The sequence below is a fragment of the Procambarus clarkii genome, chromosome 45, assembly GCF_040958095.1.
Source record: "Procambarus clarkii isolate CNS0578487 chromosome 45, FALCON_Pclarkii_2.0, whole genome shotgun sequence".
NCBI lineage: Eukaryota > Metazoa > Arthropoda > Malacostraca > Decapoda > Cambaridae > Procambarus > Procambarus clarkii.
The window spans coordinates 7405652-7429923 of record NC_091194.1 but is presented as its reverse complement, the minus strand read 5'-3'; the positions used below and the strand labels follow the sequence as shown (position 1 = coordinate 7429923).

Sequence of the window (24272 nt, the reverse complement as noted above, 5' to 3'; positions counted from 1 at the left end):
AGTGTTGCTCCCGTCAACTGACTCACATGGCCGCCAGTATATTACTGGACGCCGTGAGGTAAACACGTTTCGCCCACCGCTCTCGCACTGCCAATCTTTATATATATTTATATATAAACTCTTACACTCCTAAGCCATGGAACAAGATATGTTACTGTAACCTTATTTAGTGAAACAACACAGCAGTGGCATATCATGCAAGCCGTTCACTTGTGATATTAAGATAGTTTATCATGAATCTCTATAGACTGTAAATTAAATCATTACATATGAAAGCCTTAATTTTTGAAAGTAAAAGAAGCAAAAGACCTAAACTGTGAGTATAAAACATTTTTTTGGTTTTACGTTTTAAATTTAGTTTTAATTGGTTAAAATCTTCCATTTGCAGAAGGTAAGTTGTGTTGGTTGATTGGCCCTGGATCAATCCTGGCCCTGAGTGGCACCAGGATCCTATGGCACACCAGGTCCTGGGTGACACTAGTATCCTAGGTGACACCAGGTCCTGGGTGACACTAGGTCTTGGGGGACACCAGGATCCTAGGTGACACTAGGTTCTGGGTGACAATAGGATCCTAGGTGACACTAGGTCCTGGGTGACACTAGGACCTGGGTGACACTAGGATCCTAGGTGACACTAGGTTCTGGGTGACAGTAGGATCCTAGGTGACACTAGGTCCTGTGGGACACCGGGATCCTAGGTGACACTAGGTCCTGTGGGACACCAGGATCCTGGGTGACACTAGGTGCAGTGGGACACCGGGATCCTAGGTGACACTAGGTCCTGTGGGACACCAGGATCCTAGGTGATACTAGGTCCTGGGGTGACACTAGGTCCTGTGGAACACCAGGATCCTAGGTGACACTAGGTCCTGTGGGACACCAGGATCCTGGGTGACACTAGGTGCAGTGGGACACCGGGATCCTGGGTGACACTAGGTGCAGTGGGACACCGGGATCCTAGGTGACACTAGGTCCTGTGGGACACCAGGATCCTAGGTGATACTAGGTCCTGTGGAACACCAGGATCCTAGGTGACACTAGGTCCTGTGGAACATCGGGATCCTAGGTAACATTAGGCCCACAGTGCCACCATATATATATATATATATATATATATATATATATATATATATATATATATATATATATAATATATATATATTATAATATAATAATATATAATAATATGGGTAAAAGTGCTGGTAGTTTTTTTTGCTGGGTTCTAAGCTAATTGAAACTAGAGACCCTAGAGCTGCCAGTTTCCTCTTTCACGGTCTGGGTGTGGCTATCCAGAGAGGAAATGCTCACTGCATCCATGGTTCCTGCCCGCCATCTGAGGAGCTGGAGGAACTCTACAACCCGTGACAAGTAGCCTTGTACCTTGCATGTAACCAATATTGTAACCCCTTTTTGTGTAATGAAATTTTAAATAAAATTATATATATTCTTTCTGTCCTCTAACAATTATTATTAGGCTTTTTAAACCTAGGCCTAAATAAAACAAGTACACTACCGACAAATTCACGAAAAGCGAAGAAAACGGTCGTAAACAAGTACATTTTTGGTTTTTACCTAGGCCTATTTTATTTGTTCCGAGTCAAACAGGCCCGCTAACATAAACTGTGTCTATGTATTTGTGGACTGGAAGATGGGGTCGTCTTTATTGATCGGGAGAACATTGATGGGATGGACAAGGGATACTGAAATTCAAATAAGTTTATTGAGGTAAAATACACACAAAGGGATGAGGGTAGCTCAAGCTATTCTCACCCCGTTCAGTACATCGTGTTAATACATACATATACACACATCACAAACAATAAACATATTACCAAACATTCTGAGAGATAAACATATACATTTGCTAAGGGATACTTATAAGTGAGAAGGCGGGCCCAAGAACTATGTCTTTCTATGTCGTAAACCCTGCTAGTTTAGCATAGAACCACACGTGTACACACGCCAGCAAATATACACATGCATTCACATCTACGTATATACAAATGTATACACAACATATATACAGAACCACATATATACACATGCATACGCAATCACACGCGCACACACTATATATAATTATATATATATATATATATATGCATGCATGCACAACTACATATTTATACAACTACATATATACACACACGCATACACAACAATTATATACACACGCATACACAACTAGAGATATATACACGCACGCATATACAACTACACATATACACGCATATACAACTACACATATACACGCATACACAACTACAAACATACACACATGCATACACAACCACATATACTCAGGAATCTGTTCACCGGTTGATTGACAGTTGAGAGGCGGGACCAAAGAGCCGAAGCTCAACCCCACCGCAAGCACTATTGGGTAAGTACATATATACACACATACACACATACAACCCACACATACACCCTCATGCATGAAAGATCAAACAGTAATCAGGAAGTCAGGACAAATATAGACACGAAGTCTAAACCAAAATACAGAAATCAATTTAGTGAAACGAAAGGCTCGGTGGAATTTAAAATATTACAGGAGCGCGAGGCTTGACAGGAAAGACAGGCTGCTTGGGGACACGTTGGCTCTGGAGATTCACGTAACTATTGTGGTTGGCTTGACGATAAGGCAGTTGGGACTCCAACTGGCTATAAAGGGAGTCTGTTGAATTGACAGGGAAAAAGGATGCGCAACCAAATCACACAGTTACATAGATAAGTTTACGATGGAGATAATAGGATTGTAGCGAGGATACTGATGGTATGTGTAGAGGGACTGGAAGGTGGGTGATGATTATGGAAGAGAGACAGACATTGGAGGTGGACACTAAGTGGGAGGACGAGATGAGAAACACAGGTGACTGAGGCTTACAACGGAGAAGAAATTAGCAAGATGAACACAAATGTGAAGAAGCATTTGAAAGGTTGGGTAAAAGAATGAATCCATTAGAAGCAAAGAGTGCCAGGGAGGGGGAGAGAGATAGGCATTACCACAGAGAGCAAGCAGGTTGTTGTGGGCAGATTGGCAGACTATATTAAAAAAAAAACTAGAGGAACGAATTCAAAACCTTGGTGAAGAGGAGTGCCTGGTCGAGCACCGGGCCTTGTTGTTGTTTGTTGTTTTATTATTCAGCTACTCGGAACAGTTGCAAGTAGCACGGTCTACGGCGAGCCCGTTCGCGGGGACGTTGAACCCCGGAATCAATCACCACAAGGTAAGTATGTGTGAGAACACGCGGAGGTTATGTCCAGTGAGGAGGAGACGAAGGTGGACGGAACACAGCAACATGGCGTCATAAGAGCCAGGATGACAGACGACGATTATAATCCAGGGATTAATTTAACAAGAAATATCAAAACACAAAAGACTACAATTTGAGAGGACAGAACTAGGAGAGATATTACAAGGTCTGGATGCTGATTTACGGTAATTGGGCATCATGCTAAATTCCACCATATAAAACAATACCAAAAGCAGACCCCTTTTGCTTAAGTTTTGTAAAAAAAAAAAAAAAAGACAGCAGGATACATAGTTAAACATAGCAAGTAGCTAAGTGATACTGTACACTATTACAAGTAGCCTGGCCCCAGGCCGGGCTCGGGAAGTAGTAGACCTCCCGAAACCCTCTACAGGTACGCTCCAGGTAAAAAATTAATTGCAAATTTCATGATGAAACCTAAGAGCAGAAATCCCAGTTGAAGATAACTAATAATGGAACCGGTGGGTGGGTACACACCCGAGCCATGACAAGGATTACAGGTCACTGTAACCGGCGCTGCCCGGGTCATCCCGCCTCCCCACACGTGTCTGTCTTCCTTTCTGCGTTCCTGTTTGTCTCTACCGCTCCTCTCTCTCCTATCCCCTTATTTTCTCTTTCCCCTATTCGTTCCGCCTCCTGTTCTCTCTACCTCCCGCTCTCTCTCCCGCCGTTGAATCAACGTTTATTCAACGTCAATAACAACTGGGAAGTCTGATGTAAACACCACGCTATAGACAAGCCTTCAGACTTCATACGGGTCTCTGGGATTCGGAATAGGAGTTGGTCCTTCGTAAAAGAGGTGCGTAAAGGCTGGTCCCAACCACCCCATGACGCTCCATACAAGCACAAATGACCATGATAAGTTACGTGAGCCTAGCCCCAAGTTACGTACTGAGGCTAGTCCCAAGTTACGTGAGGCTAGCCCCAAGTTATGTACTGAGACTAGCCCCAAGTTATGTACTGAGACTAGCCCCAAGTTACGTGAGGCTAGCCCCAAGTTACGTACTGAGACTAGCTCCTAGCATCTGGTTTGTAACACTGTTTGGGCACACAGTGTGATACTGAAAATATCATAGATAGACAGGCAACCACCTCGCCCCCAATACGTCTACACCCACACACCCGCAAACCATCCCCCCCCCCCCGTCTCGTTGACCCCTCTCACCTCTTTTCAATCCAGAGAAACCCATCCGAGTCCTCCCCTCCCCTCCCAATGCACCTCTGTTCCTTAGGTGTATTGGGAGAGTCATCCCATCCCATCCTATCTGCCCCTCCAGACCCTCATCCTCACACTTCCCTCCCCCCCTTATGCACCTTAACCCCTTTTGGCCTCATCTAACACTGCCCCTCACCAGCCCTCAACCCCATTCCTCCCCCCCCCTCTCACCCACTAATCTCGCCCCCCACTCTTCTCATCAGCCCCCCTCTGCCACTCAAGCCTTTCTGCCTGCTCACACTCCTGCCCCCTCTCACCCCACATTTACCCCTTTGTCTCTTAGCTTCCCCTAGCCCATCACCCCATTTCCCCCCTCATACCCGCCGTGACTCACAACCCATTTACCCCGCACACCCCCCTGTCCCTTATTCCCATTTGTCCCTCCTCCCTCTATCGACATGCCCCTTCATCTCCTATATCACTCACTCCCCCCCTCCTTGTGCCCCTCACTCATCCCTACCCCCAAGCCTCTCTCAGTCAGCCCGTCTCTATCCCTCAGCCCTACCCTGCCTCTCGTCCTCTCTATCTTTCAATCCGTCATTACCTTGCAGTCCTTCTCTGCCTCTTGACCTACTTTTTTTTTATTACCAAACCGTTCCTACCTCACAACCACTGTGGATGAAACAACGGCAACCACTCTCGCTTGAAGCTACACCTATAGGAACAAATAAAATTATTCTGAATATTCTTTAAGTGTCCAAGAAGTCTCAAGGTATTGTACACCAATGCTGATGGAGTAACAAACAAAGCAGACGAAACAAAAGAAAGGGTTATTAAAAAAGAACCTTTATATAATTGCAATAATGGAAACTAAAATGAGTGATATGATCTTGGATGCAATTTTTATAAGGGGAATATCAAGTACAGTAATAATTAAAGAAAGGAAACAAAAATGGAGAAGTTGCACTGCTGGTAAAACGAAAGTGGAAGTTCGAGGAACCAATAGATCAAAATACAAATGGATACACAGCCTCCATCACTGGGACTCCGACGGCAGATGAAAGAAAAAAATAGTGATCCTGGTAATGTACAATCCGGCAGCAAACAGAAGACCCAGTCATGAATACGATGCCAACAACGACGGCAGTTATTGAAATGTATAAATCTCTGGTGGGGAGCCTATTTGGACAAGGGGTATCCACGCACAGAGACCCCATCTTCAGAAAGACATATCTGCTTTGGAAAAGTTCAACACAGAGCAACAAAAATCATCCTAGAACTAAGTCGACTCTCATACCAGGAGAGGTTGAGGACCGCCGGACTAACAACACTGCAAACCAGACATGGGCTGATCTCATAGAAGCTTTTAAAATAATGAACAGTTTGGAAGATTTTGATCCAAACCACTTCTTCGAAAGTTCAAATGTTCCATATATAAGAAGCAAGAGCTTCAAGTTCAAAAAGCCACACTACAAGATAGAAAACGGGAGATGTTTTTCACCCAATTGGTTATACAGCTGGATAAAGTCACCAGTTAAAATGGGGGGACCTTTAACAAGCCACCGACTTCCTGTCCTCAGTGAGGACTTTAGAGAGATGGTGGCCCGCGGGTAAATTCAGGTAAATCCAACTGAAGATGAAAAAGAGTTGATCCGAGAAATGACTATTGGATTTCATCAGCAGGAAGTGTATGGTGATGGAAATGGGAGCAGGTGACAGGAGACCAAAAGGACAGTACACAATAAAAGGAAACAATATCCCTGTAACGACTAAAGGAAAAGTTCTGCGAGTGGACATGGCACCAAAACTAACTCTACCCCGCCTGCATTACACCAGTTTACAGTACGCTGCCCCATCATAGCACCCCATTAAAAAAAAAAATTAGTAAGTAAAACTCGAAAGGTACAGAAGTTTGCATCAAAGTTTGTCCCAGAATTGCAAGGAATGAGGTATGAAGAAAGTCTGAAAGAACTAGACCTGATATCAAGAGAGAGAAAGGGGAAGACAAGTTAGAGACTTATAAAACACTTAGGGTGATTGACAGAGTTGACAAAGAGGAAATATTAACAACGAATACGAATAGAACAAAAGATTATGGATAAAAACTTGAAACTCAGAAGTCGTAGAGATGTTAGAAAGTTTTCTCTTAACTTAAAAGTATTAGGGAAAGAGGATGAACTAAAGGAGCAGGTTGTAGAAGCGAGTGCCATTCAAAATTACACAAGTTAATGTGATGAGGAAATAATAGACCACGAGTCACTGCCTTAGTCAACCGGCTAGGAAAGCACATAAAAATTTGGAATTCCTGGTTCGAATCCTGGGCGGGGCAGAAGTTCACCTAGCAGTAAATGGGTACCTAGGAGTTGGCTTGCTGTGGGGTTTCATCCTGTGGGGGTGGGGGATGGGGGTCAGTAATTCGACCCTGGTGGGGGGAGACCTCGATATAAGCCTACCATGTATATTATACACTGGCTGCATGTCCCCCAACACAATGAATTATTATTATTATTATTATACACAAACATACACATACATCACCTTTTGAGACAAGTGTAGTTACTACACTAGACTCGTCACCCCTCATCACTGGAGGGATGATCAAGTGTGAAGTTAGTGTGTTGTCCAAATTTGTTTTTAAATTTTGCCCCGAGGGGCGAGTTTATTGGGCAGCGCCACTCATGTGAGTGGACATACCGCCAAAGCAGCATGTACAGCATTCTCCAATAGGACGAAAACCCGCTGGTTACTCATCCTGTCACTTGTACCCAGACGCAGCTGGGACTTGCTTAACTATCTCAAGTGAACAGCTCTTCAAACAAGAAGATTAACATCTATCAAGCCTTAAAATCTTACGTGCAAATATTGATTTTCCGGAAGGAACACAACAAGTGGGATATGCAGATGATGTTCTAATACAAGTTCCCACCTTGGAAAAAATTAAACAGTCCATTGAACTCCTTAGAAGGAAATGTGTTGTCCAGTCACAACATTTATCACTCCGTAAAAAATGCAACTGTTTTTTCCTAAGCATAAAGAAGCGAACCCCAGCAACCCACCTAACCAATCAAGGTCGACGCATAGAAAACGTAAATATTACAGTGCTTAAACTGAACTAAAACGTCGCATTTTGAGTGGATTGGTGGATTATGGTAGAGAGTGAGGCGGGCGAGGCTGGTGCCTGAGGAGTCGCTCCACCACCACCACCGTTATGGCACGTTTGGCTCAGGACGCTCACCCCGCCCCTCTTACTACGTCGCATTTGTAACGCAATTCACCGCTATAAAAATCCCATGTATTTGCAAACATTCAAACACCGTAATATTTTGACGTTTTCGATACATAGGCCTCGATAGGTTAGGTGGGCTGTATGGGTTCATACGCTTCTAGTGGGGCAAAAACAGCTGGATTTTTTTTTTTTGCGAATTGGCACATTGATAGCTTGGTCTTCCCACCCCGTCAGTAATTGGACCCGAGTTCGACTCCGTGGCAGGACAAGGCATTTGGACACGTTTGCTTACACCTGATGCCTCTGTTCACTTAGTAGTAAATAGGTACCTGGGAGTTAGACAACTGTTGTGAGCTGCATCCTTAGAGGACGGGTCAGTTGTTCCGGCCTATGGGGGGGGGGGACTTTGATAAGTCTACAGCTTGCGGTGTAGACTTACCAGAACTCACTCCAGGTATACTGTAGGTATACTCCATATATCCATATACAGTATAGATATACTTCATATATTCATATAGGTATACTTCATATATCCATATATAGATATACTTCACACATCCATTTTTAAGTATAGATGGATATATGGTTTTTCAGCATACTTGGATCAGTGTTTTTGTGATCATTGTTGCATATCCATATATAAGTATACTCAATATAACTATATATATAGGTATACTCCATATATATATATATATATATATATATATATATATATATATATATATAAAATATATATGTATGTATGTATACTACATATAACCATATATAGGTATACTCCATCTGTAGGTATACAATCCAGGTATACTCCAGGTACTCGCCAAGTATACTCCTGGTACACTAGGTGTACGGCAGGTATACTCCACATTCACATCAGGTATATTTATACACCAAATATACAACAGGTACACTCTGGGTATACTCTAGGTATACTCCATTGTATAACATCAAATACATTTCTGGTATACACCAGGAATGCACCTCCAGGTATATTGCAAGTATACTCGTCTAAATATCCACCAGGTATACTCATCTAGATATCCACCAGGTATACTCATCTAGATATCCACCAGGTATATTCATCTAGATATCCACCAGGTATACTCATCTAGATATCCACCAGGTATACTCATCTAGATATCCACCAGGTATACTCATCTAGATATCCACCAGGTATACTCATCTAGATATCCACCAAGGTATTCTCATTCCGGTAAACTTCAGGTTAGGTACTACGTTAAATGTTCTATTGATTTTGTAAAGGGTTTGAGGAGCTCACAAAGCTCTTAGTCTTAACCTCTGAAGAGCTTAGTGCTGCTGAGAGAGAGAGAGAGAGAGAGAGAGAGAGAGAGAGAGAGAGAGAGAGAGAGAGAGAGAGAGAGAGAGAGAGAGAGAGAGCGAGCAAGCCTGGTGCCGCTGAGAGAGCGCTTAGTGCCGCTAAGACGATGCAAGTCTTGTATCTCCTGCACCCAGTTAACAGGAATGTTGCAACATATTGCAGGCCGGTTGCTGGTACCGCTACTCCTGATTTGGTGTAGGTGTTGCGTCTCCCCCTCCCCCTAATCCTTCACTAGATGCCTTCCTTCTTGACGTACAATCTCGAGTAGAATCTAAATCCTGAGGACAGTATGCACTCTTCTTCATCATCGCTGGTCTTTACCACACCTACCTAACCAACCCAACTCATTCTATCCCAACCTATCTCATCTAAACCTCTCTCAACCCCTAATGCCAATATAAGAGCTCAAATGCTGTGTTTACATGATGTGTGATGTCACTCTGACGTCACGGTTTTCCCATGACGTCATAATGTTCATGGCGGTACAGGTTTTGGACCTGAGTGTGTTGGGTAGCAACAGCCTCTCCTCGGCCCTCAGAGAGGTAACCATAGTAACGGCATCCAGGAAGACGTGGTCGTAAGAGCCTTAAAGGCTTCATAGTTGTCTGGGGAACATTATTATGACTTACTTTTGATATCTCTCCAAACGCATGTTATAATTATAAACATTTCTCTTCACACAAATGCGAATAGATATAGTTTTGTAAGGTAAGATATTTATGAAGAGAGAGTGCAAAGCCAGTGCAACTAAATAGCACTTGGGAGAGATATGAGCACAAGGAGCTGGGGTGTGAGGACAAGAAGCTGAGGTGTGAGGACAAGGAGCTGGGATATGAGGACAAGGACCTGGGATATGAGGACAAGGAGCTGGGATATGAGGACAAGGAGCTGGGATATGAGGACGTAGTGAAAGAACGGTGCCCAACCACGTGGGCCATCGGGGATCGAACAGCGACTCTGCAAGATATACACTTAGGTACTAAGTATCCCTTCTCCAAGTCTAGATACACATGTGTTGAACAGCTTGACCACTGCTGGTGTCGGTGTAGACACCTGTGTCTATACAGACCAAGGCCTCACTCTCAGAGCAAGGTCGCAGAATATCTAACACCTGTATGTTAGATATCAAGTATTTTTCTATTCTCTCAGCCTGGCCTATTAGGTAATTGCTTGATATATGAGGCTGTTTGTGTTCGTAATCCACAGGTCCATATATAATATTATATAATCTCCATCATAACCAGCGCGATCCGCTAACTACGGCAGAAACTTATTGACCTCTTCTGAACCCTCATGGTTCTCTCCTCTCCTCTCTCCTCTCTTCTCTCTTCTCTCTCTCTCTCTCTATCTCTATCTCTATCTCTATCTCTATCTCTATCTCTCTCTCTCTCGTTAGTCGATTTGACGCTACTAGATTATATTATTGTCCAGATTTAATAATTCAGAATGATGTTTGAAGTTGATTGATAGCTTTATTTCTTCAGTAATTATACATTTTGAATGCAGTGTGGTATGGAGTTGAAATGTATTCTATATAAAGTTATATTGAGTAACTTAGTTAAAAACAATTGTATTTTCTTAATTGGTTCTTTTAAAGTAGATTTAATGTGATTTTCATGGCTTTCTATAGCTAATTTCTAGTCCTTATTTCTATAACTCCCAGCCTTTTATGTTAGCCTCATTTCCTTTCCAATTTCTGTACCATCCAATTACCACCCTGTCATTAAAACCAGTTTTACAACTCCCCTGCCATATCCTAGAGCTAAGGCTACTCAGCGCAGAGCTAAGGCTACTCAGTGCAGAGGTAAGGCTACTCAGCACAGAGCTAAGGCTACTCAGCGCAGAGCTAAGGCTACTTAGCACAGAGCTAAGGCTACTTGTGAACAAGGAAGAATAATTTAACTAGCTTGACCTCATTCAAACATAAATATTGAACAGTTGAAAACCAAGATAGACATAACAAGGCTGACCTTATTAAAACATAAATATTGAATAAGTTAGATATCGTCAATCTAGACTTGATGAGGTCGAACATGACTCAAACAAGAGACAAAAGTTTCAAACTTGTTAAGCTACGACGCAAACCCGAAATTAAACTAAATTTTCGACCCCGAAGATAATATCGATTGAAGGCCTGCCAAGGCCTTCAATCGATATTATCAAGGTCAATTAAGGCCAAAGCAGAGAATGTTACAATAACAGGGCTGAAAACACCTAACCCGATCCAAACACCAATTGACAGGGATGATGTTTCTGTCTATCCTGGACCCTAGTCGAGTCCCTGGGCCCTTGTCGAGTCGTGGACCCTTGTCTAGTCCCCTGGACCCCTTGTCGAGTCCCTAGACCCTTGTCGAGTCCCTGGGCCCTTGTCGAATCGTGGGCCCTTGTCAGTCCTGAAGGCTATGTCAAGTGGTGACATAGTAAAAGTGGGGATAGAAGTCAATACAGTACAAGGCAACAAGGAAGGTGTAGGGCAGTGAGGGTTGAGAGAAGTAAAACAGCAACACTGCTTAAGACCACATCAACACATAAGACTACAAGAATAAAGGCCAGCAATTCAAATTTACAACTTTAAATTTTTCACCCATGATATATATATAGGCATATCCTTTACAAGCCACTGGCTTTCTGTCCCATATATTTGAAACTGTGACAATAGACAGTCTATGTTAATGAAGATGCTGTATTTTTCCTTCAATGTGGTCAGATCAGGTGCAATGCTCTCATGAAGTGTGGTTCTTATCCTTAAACTGTCTAGGATCAGACTGTTGATATGAATGTCAACTCGAGTTAGTCTCAGTTGACATTCGTAATCCCCGGTGTGTTTCTTGGCCACAAGTGCTTGGCATAGCTTCAACAAAGACTAGGGCAGAGGTTCTTAACCTGGGGTATACATACCCCTGAGGTATATGAAAGTTAAATAATCATGGGATGGAACTTGATCTATGAACATTTGACAAAAAAAAAACATGTTTTGATTGGCCAAAACAACAGAAAAAATTTTATTACAGTAGTTGTAACTATCTTCAACTGGACAGTATTTGTGATCTGTCATTTTTCTACAAATAAATGAGAAAATCCTTATAATTTTCTGTTAGCTGCTCTGATTATATTTATCCATATGCAAAGGAAAACGAAGCTACAGGGTATTGAGATCTTTTGAAATGATACTGGTACGTAACAGTAATTGTGGTGGTGGTGATGATTTTGACAGTCTGGCATAATTCATTGGAGGAATGTTATCTTATAATGGTTAAGAACCCTTATACACAATGAAACTTTAGCTTCCATAATGTTCCCATGTTATATATCAAGGGAGCATTGCCTACACCAGAGTGTAGGCATAGCTTCAAGGTTATGCATGCAGGTTGCATTCATAACCTTGGATTTGGTACCAGCTCAGTACATCCAAACTCCTAGTGAATCTGAGTGGATCCCAGGCTGTGCAACCTGCATGTTATGGTTAATGAGTTAAGGCACACATCTGGGGTTACCCAGGATGCTTGTTCAGTCATCATCCTGCTTCAGGGATTTTCTCATTAAGAACCATGGCAAAGTAATGTCATGAGCCATCAATGAATCCTAGTTTGTTAATCCAACAGTGAGATAAACCATTAGGAAACACTATACTGTAGTTCACACCATATTCTACTGAAGCTTTTCACTTCCTATTAACATTTAATGATATTCTTCCGGCTTGAATTTCAGCTATATGTCCTGGCATTTCAATTTTTGTTTCAGCTTTATCAAGGTAGAGACAGACAGTGGAAGATCAAAATGACATCACTAAATTTCCTTAAAGGATCTGTACTCTTACCTTGATCATGCCAGCTTTATCTTTTGACCTTAATAGACCCTTGTGCATCCCACAGCATGTGCCATTGTAACCATTAATCTCGTTCCCTACAGAGATGGGTCAGCTTGCCGTGCCCTTCAGCAGCTGAGGGGTGCTGTGGAGAAGGAGTCAATGGCTCCTTCACTGAGTTGTGGGCGTGAGATGGGCGTGGGAACACGAGCGGGGCGGGCGCTGGTGGCACGCCTTCCCTACGCCCATCACAAACACCTCCTTACCCTTGCTGACCTCCTCGATGGCTGCCCCAAAGCTGAACCTTTTGTTTACCAGGGTATGTACTGTTGCAAACACCAAACACACTTACATATAGTAAAATACTGTACCATTATTGTCACCATTATTACTCTCCATCATGTTCACACAATCACCACCACTTTTACTGTCACCCTGTAACTTGACACCCCAATAATGCTAAATTATCACTGCTGTCCCATAACCACCATCCCATTACTGCCAATAGAGCAATCCACCGTTTAGATTATCCATGTTGAACATAATTCTCCTTCCTATGTAGATATTCACAGCTACATTGGTGGCTCCCTGCAGCCATTAAGATTCTCTTATCAGTTTGGCTTATGCCACAGATATACTGCTAATTTCTGCTTCTGGTTTTAGATATGGGGGTTTATCTTCTCCCAAGTTTTCCTCCTTTTTGATGCAAGAATTGTTTTACCCTTCATTCTTAACTGTACAGGTCTTCTCACTCCTGTTTTTAGCTTCATAATTTGCATTAGGAATGAACAAGTTAAATATGATTATTGGTATTCATAGGTCAAATCTTCTCCCCTCCCAGAGGAAAATATTAAACACAAGTGCTCTAATAGAAATTTATTAATTAAAATTATTGAACACAAATGTACTCAATCTAAGCACCAAGACATGTTAAATCAAATGATATCAATATGTTTTGAGTGCTACTGTACTGTGGCATACAACTAGAATTACAGAAAACAAATAGGTAAGTTATCCCAATACAGATATCCCACCATCCAATTCAGAGCATACATAGGCTGCCTCACTTCTCTTCGATGTCTGTAAGAATACAATTTTTTTTTTTAAACAAACTTTTCTACAAAGGGAGTCAGTGCATAATAGCTTGCAATTACTGTACAGTACATTGCTCTTGTATAATATATATGCACTTTTGATATTACTCCATCAATGAAATAGTTAACATACATAGTGCTCATGTCTATGAATCTCCATGGAATTTCTGAATTGAAATACAGTAATGCAGTGGTCACAAACACAAGAGACAGCCAACAAAACACATCCTCTTCTTGCCTTGCATGGATAAATACTGAAGTTACCTTGGACATATCTGAACTGTGAAGTGTTGCAACTTCATTGGATGGAAATGAGTCAGTCTTACCTAGAGTTATTAAAAGTTCAGTGACCATTTTACAGACTACCTCTGGAGTATGTCAAGATTCCTTTGCAGGACATCACAGCCTCCCTCTGTTCTAACTCTTATTAGTTTTGCTACATCAGTAAATATAGATACAATGGAGCGATTATACTCTTCTCATGTTGCTGATATATTCCTGTATACTGTCATATTAGGAACAGGATGGATGCAAGAACCAACCCTTGTGGTACTCCTTTCTACACTCTGATATCTCCCTTCTTACTCTAATTCTCTGGTTCCTTCCTGAGAGGTACTTCATGTGGGACAACATCAAATGCTTTGTAACAGTCAAGGAAAATGCTGTTTCTTATATCTCTCTTGCCTGATTTCCAAGTGGACAAAGACAGGGCCACACTAGAACATCACTACAGTGGTCTATGTTGTCAGCTCATGACTAAGGGTCCCAGGTTCAATGACGAGGCAGGAGAGATGGGTGGGCATGTCTCCTTTCACCCGATGCCTATATTCACTTGGTAGTAAATAGGTACCCAAGATTTATAAAATTGTTGTGGGTTATATCCTAGGAAAAATCAGTAGTTGGTCAAGGTGGATCTTGAAAACCGTAAGTACAGGCCTCTTGTCCCTAACGATAAAGAAACAATATTAGACTGAAAATTTTACATTTCCAAGATAGGTCAGGTTTAATGTAACATTGCAAAAATTGCACATGATTTAAAAGTTAATGAAAAGTCTGTTTTTTCATATAAGGCTATTCTCAAATTACAAAAACATGCATAATCTGTGGAAAAATATTGAAATTATACAATGAAATTGAACCAATGTTTCTGAACTCTTCAGGCATGCACATGCACATACACACACACACTACCAACTGGACTATGATGGGCTTAAAAGCATTTCAAACCCTTAAAGTATCTTGAGCCCATTATGGTGCAGTTGGTACTGCCTCATGTGTTTAGAGATGCAGGCTCAATTCAGTCATTTAGGCTCTCTATTTATTTGTGCAGTATAATCCTATGTACAGTACTGTAAATTTCAAAACCCTTTTTGACCAGAATGTGGTTAAGGTCTAGGGGTGGAAATACAATTTCTAAGTCAGTTTCCAGCAGTGTAAACATTTTGTGGACTACATTTCTATTGCAGTCCTATTGTATTCTATTTTCTAAATCTTGGGTACCTATTTACTGCCAAGTGAATATAGGCATCGGGTGAAAGGAAACATACCCACCCATCTCTCCTGCCCCGTCATTGAGTCTAGATACTACAAAAGCATCTCAAACCCTTAAAGTATCTTGAGCCCATCATGGTGCAGTTGGTACTGCCTCATGTGTTTAGGGATGCAGGCTCAATTCAGTATCCCAGATTCGATTCCCAGGCATGACTGAAATAGTTGAGCGTGTTTCCTTTTGCCTGATGTTCTGTTCACTTAACAATAAATACTGGTAGGTAGCTGTGAGTTGCATCGTGAGAAAGGTCAGAAGGAATATTTTCCTTTATTATACCCTGTCATTCGTTTGTTGGTCACATTACCTCTTACTCTCTGCCTTTCTAGGCAATGTAAATCAAGATTTTTAAATTTCTTCATAGCTTTTCTAATTCCTGGGATTTACGTCGCCATCCATCCCCTGCATCCCTGTGCACATTGACATGAATTTACGTCCAGTCTATATTATGGAGACCAAAATTGAACTGCATAATTTAAATTGGGCCCAACAAGAGAATGATAAAGGTGAAGAATAACATTTAGATGTACTAATATCTAATTGGTCTTATTTTGAACATTTTTACATTGATTTATGGCTTAGGATCCCTAGTAATTATGACTGATTTTGTTCACACATATTGTCCAGTTGATATTTGGTAATTGTTATTATTATTACTACAGTATTATTAAGACTCCATTCCCTTATTTCCCCTTTTTATAATGAACCCATCCCACCTCATTAATCTTTGAGACCTCTGTGCTTTTACTAGTAAAATATATACATATTTACAGATGCCAAAGTCAAAAGTTTATCCAAATGTCGGGGGTGTGATAGCTTCACCATCTGCAGTCTCTTATTTGGATACGAGGAACAAGAGAACCCTATAGACATAGAGGTGAGTTGAATATCTCAGAGGGAACTGCACATTATACAATTAGCATCTGCAGAACTGATAGTTTATATGCATTAAAAGCATTGTGGTAAATTCTGTAGTATAAAAATATTCTATTGTAATAGGCAGTTTCAGTTATGTTATGAAGAAAATTAGTCAGTGGAAGGTAACATAGTTTGCAAGCAAAAAATCTTGGGTTGATTCCCACAGTACAGCAGAGACATTTTGGCCAATTAACTTTCTCCTGAGGCCTCTGTTCACCTTGTAGTACTGTAAATGTGTCCTACGAGTTAGGCAACTGTAGTGAGTTGCATTTTGGGAGAGGTCAGTAGCTGACCTAGGGGGACCTTGATCTACGTAACTGGCATCCCCCAACAATGGAAAACTGTATTGACACTTTTTTTAAGCACAGTGGTACTGGTAGTCAATAGAACACTGCTGCAATTTTTTTTTTAAATGACATGTTCTCTCATTTTAAAAGTACAGTGGAACCTCGATTAATGAATTTAATCCGTTCCGGCACCTAGCTCGTCATGTGAAACGCTTCTCTTTCAAAACGAATTTCCCCATTTAAAATAATGGAAATAAAATTAATCTGTTCCATCACTGAAAAACATCAATATGATGTTCAATTTTTTAAATAATGGAGCAGACCACCTGACATACCTGTACACTGAACAAACCTTTATGACATTGTCTTTTTTCAGATTTGTCCATTTTTTTCATTTATTTTATAGAAAAAGGTTCGTTCAGTATATGTCAGGTAGCCTGCTCCAATTTTTTATAAAAAAAAAAAAGAAAAAAAAAAGAAAATTGAACAAATTTAAAAAAAGGAGAAATGTCATAAAGGTTGGTTCAGTGTTTGTCAGGTAGGATGTTGCATTCTGACATTTTTTCTTGTTTTCAAATTTGTTTTGTATTTTTCATATTTTTTATTAATAATGGAGCAGCCTACCTGACATACACTGAACGACCCTTTATGACATTTGTCATAAAGGATGTCATAAAACAAAAACTCGTCAATCAAGATAAATTTTCGCCAAGTGGCGCGCTCATTCGAAATGCTTGTAGATTGAGGCGCTCGTCACGCGAGGTTCCACTGTATTGTTAAATCACTCCATGTATGATACACAATACAATCTATGCAAATATAATCCATTATATATATTTTTTCTGTGAATACAGTACAAAAGAACTCAAGATTAAAAATATACAGTATATACAAGTCACAGTGAACAAGTACAGTAGGAGCCTTGTACCTCTGAAAGCCCACAAGTGAATGGTAAATGCAAGTTTAGTAATGTGCTATACGGTGGTCTATCCTCAGAAGTTCACACCAACAGCCTTACACGTGGCATGTCTGCTGCCACAGCCTGGGCCCCTGGTCAGCAAGCTTCTAGTGTCGAACACGGCTATTAATGAGCCAAACTTGTTGGGCCAGACGCCACTCCATGCCCTATTACTAGGTAAGTTGCTTTCTCACTATTTTACTACAAATTTTTGCTCACTGGTATGTCATTTCTTAAATTGCAATCAAGCGACCGGGGTTTAGTCCCTGTGCAGAACAGAAATTGGTCTCTTTCACTTGATGCCTGTGTTCACCTAACAGTAAATAGACACCCCAAGAGCTAGGCAGCTGTTGCTGGTTGCATCCTAAGTAATGTCAGGTCTTGACCTTGTGGAATATTGATAAGCATTAAGTACAAGCTTCATGTTCAGAATAACAAAAATTAATATGAACACTAACTTGTAGGCATTCAATTTAACTGAATACAGTACTGTATGTACAGTATATCAGTTTTATACAACTAGTGTAGTTTCAAAAATATAAAATAGGAAATTTTATAGTGCTAACCTAATATAAATTTATTCATTTTTAATACTATATTCATCGATGTTCTATATACAGTATAACATTTACAGTATTTTAATGAAGATACTGTATTCAAAACAGATAAAAGCTAATTCAGTTTCATATATCATTTATCAATGCTGAAAGTTTAGGAAATTAGGGAGTTTAACCCTGCAACTTTGGTAACAAATGGGAACTTTCTTATATTTTTTGGCACCTTTGTTGCCTTAACTTGAATCCATGCTATCACTCAGATAGAGGTCTAGTAGCTGGGGTCACACACGGGGGGTCTGGTAGCTGAGTGGACAGTGCACGGCATTCGTAATCCTGTGGCCCGGGTTCGATTCCCGGCGCCGGCAGAGACAAATGGACAGAGTTTCTTTCAACCTGATACCCCTGTTACCTAGCAGTAAATAGGTACTTGGGAGTTAGACAGCTAGAAAAACAGTTGGAGTACTGTATCACCTTGGATACTAAAGATATGTGCATCCGAGATTAGCGCCCTGCTACGGAATACCTAACAAACATCCTTGCGAACAGTGAACCTCCCTGACATTGAAAAAGACAGTTTCAATCTATAAGAATGGAAATAGGGAAGACTTGCTAAACTATAGACTTGTATCATTGACAGGTGTGATAGTAAAAGCACTAGAAAAAATTATTAAAATCAAATAGACAAGAGTGCCTGGAAAGTAACAACAAAATAACAGACAGTTTGGTTTCAAATTGGAAGGTCTTAACAAATCCACTCAAGAGCTTCAAGCTTGATCCATTTATGAAATCTTAAGTGCAAGTATGGTGTGATGATTGAGATGCAGTGGTATACTGTGGTACACCACAGTATACCTAGGTACCTAGGGGGTACCTCGGTAAGCATAACAGGCTTCCTGTCCCCATTAATGGAAAACCTTCATCACCTGTCATAAATATTTCTCTGTACAGCATTTCTGAATTTCACTTATCTAAAATAAAAGAACTGTTTCTCCCGAATTCATTATCCCTGTAGGCTTTGTAGGTTAATATAAATTTACTACTGTATTGTGCTACAATACACACCTCAGTAAAATTTCATAGTGATGATTGAATAATTTCAGTTCAAGAAAGATCTGTGTAAATATTGGTTTGGAAACAGAGTTGTTGATTTGTGGATTTATGGACCATGCAGTCGCCAAGATCAGAAACTCGGGATGGGAAATAGCATGCCCTCACCTGGGTCAGTAAACTCAGGATGGGTTACCACATTCGGCAGCCATGGTTGGTAAACCTGGGATGGGGAATGACATGCCAGTTGCCAAAACTGCCAGTTCCAGGGATAGTGGCTTTATTAATTTTTAATTTGTGTAGCAACTATTCAACCATTGTACCATGTTCTTCTGTATATTTTTAAATATAAATTATTATTATTGTATTATTATTATTAATAATAAGTATACAAATGAATTTTGGTGGATAGAAATTGGAGGTGCCTCGCACGAGCCAATTGGAACTGCCATGCTGCCTCGCATGGACAGTAGGCCTACAGTATACTTTATTTTTATGTTCTAATGTATAATAATCATCTCGTATTAACAGCACAAATTTCTGGTCACAGGTGAGGTGTGGAGTAGCAGTGTGGTGGAAGCACTAAACACCCTGGTGGCACATGGTGCTGATGTTAACTGTAAAGACATCTCTGGGGAGACTCCGCTACACACTGTGCGAAATCTCCTGCGGCAAGGCCTCTACGACAGAGCTGCATACATCGCTCGCTTGCTCCTCCAGGCTGGTGCACATGTCGATGCTGCCAACAATGAGGTAAATATCACATAATGGTCAACTGTAATTCTACAATTGCCACTTTAATGATGAGGGTTCAAAGGTTCTGAGCCTAATACGTAAACTGAACCTGCCTCAGTAAGGCTGAAGTGTATACGTGGATGAAAAGGTATAACAAGGGTGATATTAATAAAGTATTAAAGATATTGACATAAAATAGAACACAAAACTAGATATAAACTGGACAAGTTTAAATTCAGGAAAGAATTGTCTGGTACTCCAAAAATCTCTCTTGCATATATTTATGGGTTTTCATACCCCTAGGTTGAGAATCCCTGGCCTAGAGGAAACTAGTCATAAACAACACAAACTAACATAGCATAATTTTAATAATTATTTATAAGCCTCATCAGCGTATCTAAATTTTCACCAAAGGATTTCATATGCATGTTCATGCTGATATTAATAATGAAAAATTACACAAATTTGTAGTGAAATAAAGAATTCATATAATCTTTCTGTTCCCTAGGGTCGAACGCTTCTCACATACAGCGTGGAGTACCTAGACGATTCCTTGCCCCTCACGCGAACCTTATTAAATCACGGAGCATCTGTGTGGGGTGCTGCTGATGGCAGGGACAAAGACCAGAGTGTTTTTACTTGGTTCCTTAAGGTCAGTACAGCTTAGTATTATCGTATGCTCTTCAAAGCTCTTTGGAGTTTGTTAAAATGCTGTAATCATTACTGTACTGTATATCACAACTAATCTTTTTTGTCAATTATTAAATATAAGTTGAGATAATTCTTTGTTTGAGATCTATTCTTTGTAAATAATAATTGTTGTATAATAATGACTAATCATATGCATTAACTTACATGATCATTACACAGGCTGTGATCATGCACCGCAGACTAGAGAATTGTTCCTACACTCTCTCTATCCTCTCACACATGATGGCAGATAATCCAAGAAGAATGCACCAGCATGTGCTGAGAACAATGTTCAGACAATCTAGATGTTATAAGGTAGGTGCTAACCATATAGCAGTTTTACATGACAGTTAACTTTCATTCTCTACAAGCTTTATTCACCTGGGGTAGGATTTGTCAATCATTTACAAAACTGGTACATCTATCCTCAGTCATGGCGGCTTTGTTTACATTTATTAAACAGTTAGATTTTGAAGCTTCAAAACCTAAGATTATTATTATTATAAACAATCTCTTGGTGCTTCTGAGCTCAAACTGCTTAATAAATCTAAATAAAGCTGCCATGATTGAGGAAAGATATTCAGATTTCATAAGTGGGCAAATGCTTAATGAATCCCGGCCAAGATTTTCAAATATAAAGGGCATGTCTCATTCAGCAATCAGTGAAGTTGGTTCACAACCAAAATATCTCTTAAGTCTGATTCCTATACAAGACAAGATACTTTTGGGTATGCTTCCTTTCACCTGATGCCTCTGTTCATCTAGCAGTAAATAGGTTCCTGCAAGTTAGTAGACTGTAGTAGGCTATCTATGTTGGCCTAAGTGGACCTCAATAAGCTTAACAGGCTTCCTGTCTCTGACAACTGGAAACCAATTACTCCTCAACCATATGATAAAGCTCTGGCAAAGAAGTCTTATAAAGAATGTCACAATAATGAGGCTGAAACAAATAACCCAACCAATACAGATGAAACAAAATGAAAGTGACAATGTTTTGGGCCATCCTAGACCCTCATCACCACTTGATAGGGGTTCAGGACTGACCAAAAATATCATCACTTTCATTTCATGTATGAAGGTTGGGTTATTCATAAGTTCTATAAAATTACTCACCAATCATGAGATAAATTTCATTTCCAGGTGCTGGGACCAGTCTTCCTGGAACTAAAGACTCTTATGATGCACCACTGGACATTGCCAGCAACGCTCTCCTCCCTCTGTTGGCGTACCGTCCGCAACTCACTCACACCAAAGAGAATACACTCAGGAACTGCCCAGCTGGGTCTTCCTCCACCGCTTGAATCATATATCCTCCTTGGAGAAACCACCGGTAGTCATTCCTAGCCCTAGAGGACTTTCTTTGTGAAAAAGAAACTTTTGTGACAGTTTGATTAAGAAAAACATTGCTGTGGATGAATATACCATAGCAAAATCTGAAATGGATATTGCATATGTGATAATGACAATGTGCAAGGAAATGCTTGCAGTGATCCTATTCATTAGTCTCAGTTTAAAATGCTAAGGTCTCACAGTACAGAGACGTAACTAAGATTTTCTTGCTTATGGTGTTCACACGTGGAAAAATCCCTAAATTGTCTGTTTATATATTTTCTACATGACTGTCTATACATTGTAAGTCTTTCATACATTAGCATCCATCATACCATTATTGTCACTTTCACCAAGTGCATTCATTCATTGATGGTAACGTGCATTGCTTGTTTTATCATCTAGCTAGACAACTACAACGACCCCGAGTCGTACTTGCCAGCACTGCTTGTGCCTTATTCTACAAAGCTGAACCAATACATTTTTTTTTTTCCTTTTACTGTCAGGCATGTACACTACTGACAATGCCTTTAAACATAAGAATATTTTCTGAGCTTGTGTAAGGCATCAACAATGACAACAGTTTGTTAAGTCTTCCTATGCTCTATGGCAAGCAGCCCATTCTCTCGATTTGTTACTCCATAAAAATGCAACTGTTTTGCCTAACCAAGAACGTATGTACCCAGGCATCCCACTTAACCTATAGAGGTCAGCACATAAAAAACATTAATTTTAAGAGAGCTTAAAATTGTTACTAATGTGTCACATTTTTTTATGGATTGGTCGACGCTGTAAAAAATGTGAGGTATTAGTCGAGAGGATGGGTTATCTGAGCGAATACTCTAGACATAATACAACACTGGTGAATGATAGCCTTGAGCTTCTCCACTGAGACTTTACCTTTCATATTTAAACAGGTGCTAAGGTTTAATACTTTTGTAGCATTTTACCAGAAATTAATAGGCGTGCCAAATAGTAAGTGATATTTGGGGATTCTACAAAGTAATCATTGACACAAGATTTGCTGTGCTCATAAAGTGGACCAGTTGCCGTCAGCTCTGCTGATGTGCTTCCTCAAGAACTAGATTCCAATTATGTCATATTTTACTATAATGGAATAGACAATGGAAATTACTGATCTGTACTGCCAAGCCTATTGTTGTACTGTATTTAGATAATTAATACAGTACAATTAATGTTTGTTTTAATGTCTTAATGTTTTTTTAAGACATAAGTAAATATGGTGACCATTTTTGTATGGAAATTACAAATTACATTTTAATTAAGCAGAGAAGTTGCTTATAACTATTTGTTAGTTGAGACACTAGTTATAATTGTGTTTTAATAAGGGATAAATATTTACAGGAAAGATTTGTGATTTGGCAACTAAGGTCACGAAAATAGTAACAAAACTTGAAAAAGGTATTTATTAAAAAGTCACTACTCCGTGTACCTCAAGCCATGCTGGTCAAAATATTTCCTACAGTTGCATCTGTAGAGAGAGAGAGAAAGATGAATGTTCATAAGATTTGTATAGTAACAAATATTTTGTGTTCTGCTATAGAATGGTGGCATTTTGATAATTATTTCTTTTAAAAAGAGGTTTACGGTTACAGTATTCAAGTACGATGATATTGCTTGCATTTCTCTTAAAATAGTTTGGCAGATTTCACATAATTTTTTGTTCAATAATTGCATATGGTATTTCATCCAGGTCAAAGCTGCCCTCCCAGCCTTTTGTGTAAAATAGCTTACTTAAGCTTTACTCAGGTTATTTTGTAGGCCTATTGTCATTGCTATATAGTTTTATTATAAATTAGTAGTTAAACTGTCACAAGCCCCCATATGTATGTCAGTGATGACATATTCACTGTATGTTTATACTGATTCCTCAACAATACTCAGGTGTCACGACTCACTGTGAATCACAATTCATTCATTCTTGCCCAAACAAGTCCGCCTTCTTCTCATGTACTCAGTGAATCGTAGAGTCTTGTGTGTAGTTAGTTGGTGAGTAGACGAGTACCTGTTGTGGTGCCGTAACTTTGAGTTAGTGTAAATGATTGACAAATGTGTTGTTTTGTATATGACCAGAACAGATATGTAACATAGCACAACTAAGTGTGACAACAAGTGGTGTTTAATAGCTACAAGTAAAATACAAATACTGTATGGACAAGTGCCTCAAAGTCGGTGACTAAAAGAGCCAATACATCAAAACACTGCCAGCAACATATAATGAACATCGGTTCATGCAAGGTAAGTATGTATGACAGAAGACCACCCGACTACACCACCGACTTGTATGACAAT

At 40.1% G+C, this 24272-nt stretch overlaps 1 protein-coding gene across 1 annotated transcript; it reads left to right on the top strand.

The window, feature by feature from the left end:
* The first annotated feature begins 27 nt into the window (after positions 1–27).
* Positions 28–23235, top strand: LOC138350451 (serine/threonine-protein phosphatase 6 regulatory ankyrin repeat subunit C-like). Its single transcript, XM_069301323.1, has 8 exons — positions 28–316; positions 12903–13117; positions 16212–16315; positions 17640–17778; positions 19756–19958; positions 20449–20592; positions 20811–20945; positions 21771–23235. The coding sequence occupies exons 1-8, from the start codon at positions 270–272 to the stop codon at positions 21972–21974; spliced, it is 1191 nt and encodes a 396-aa protein (XP_069157424.1). The 5' UTR covers positions 28–269; the 3' UTR covers positions 21975–23235.
* Positions 23236–24272: the final 1037 nt, after the last annotated feature.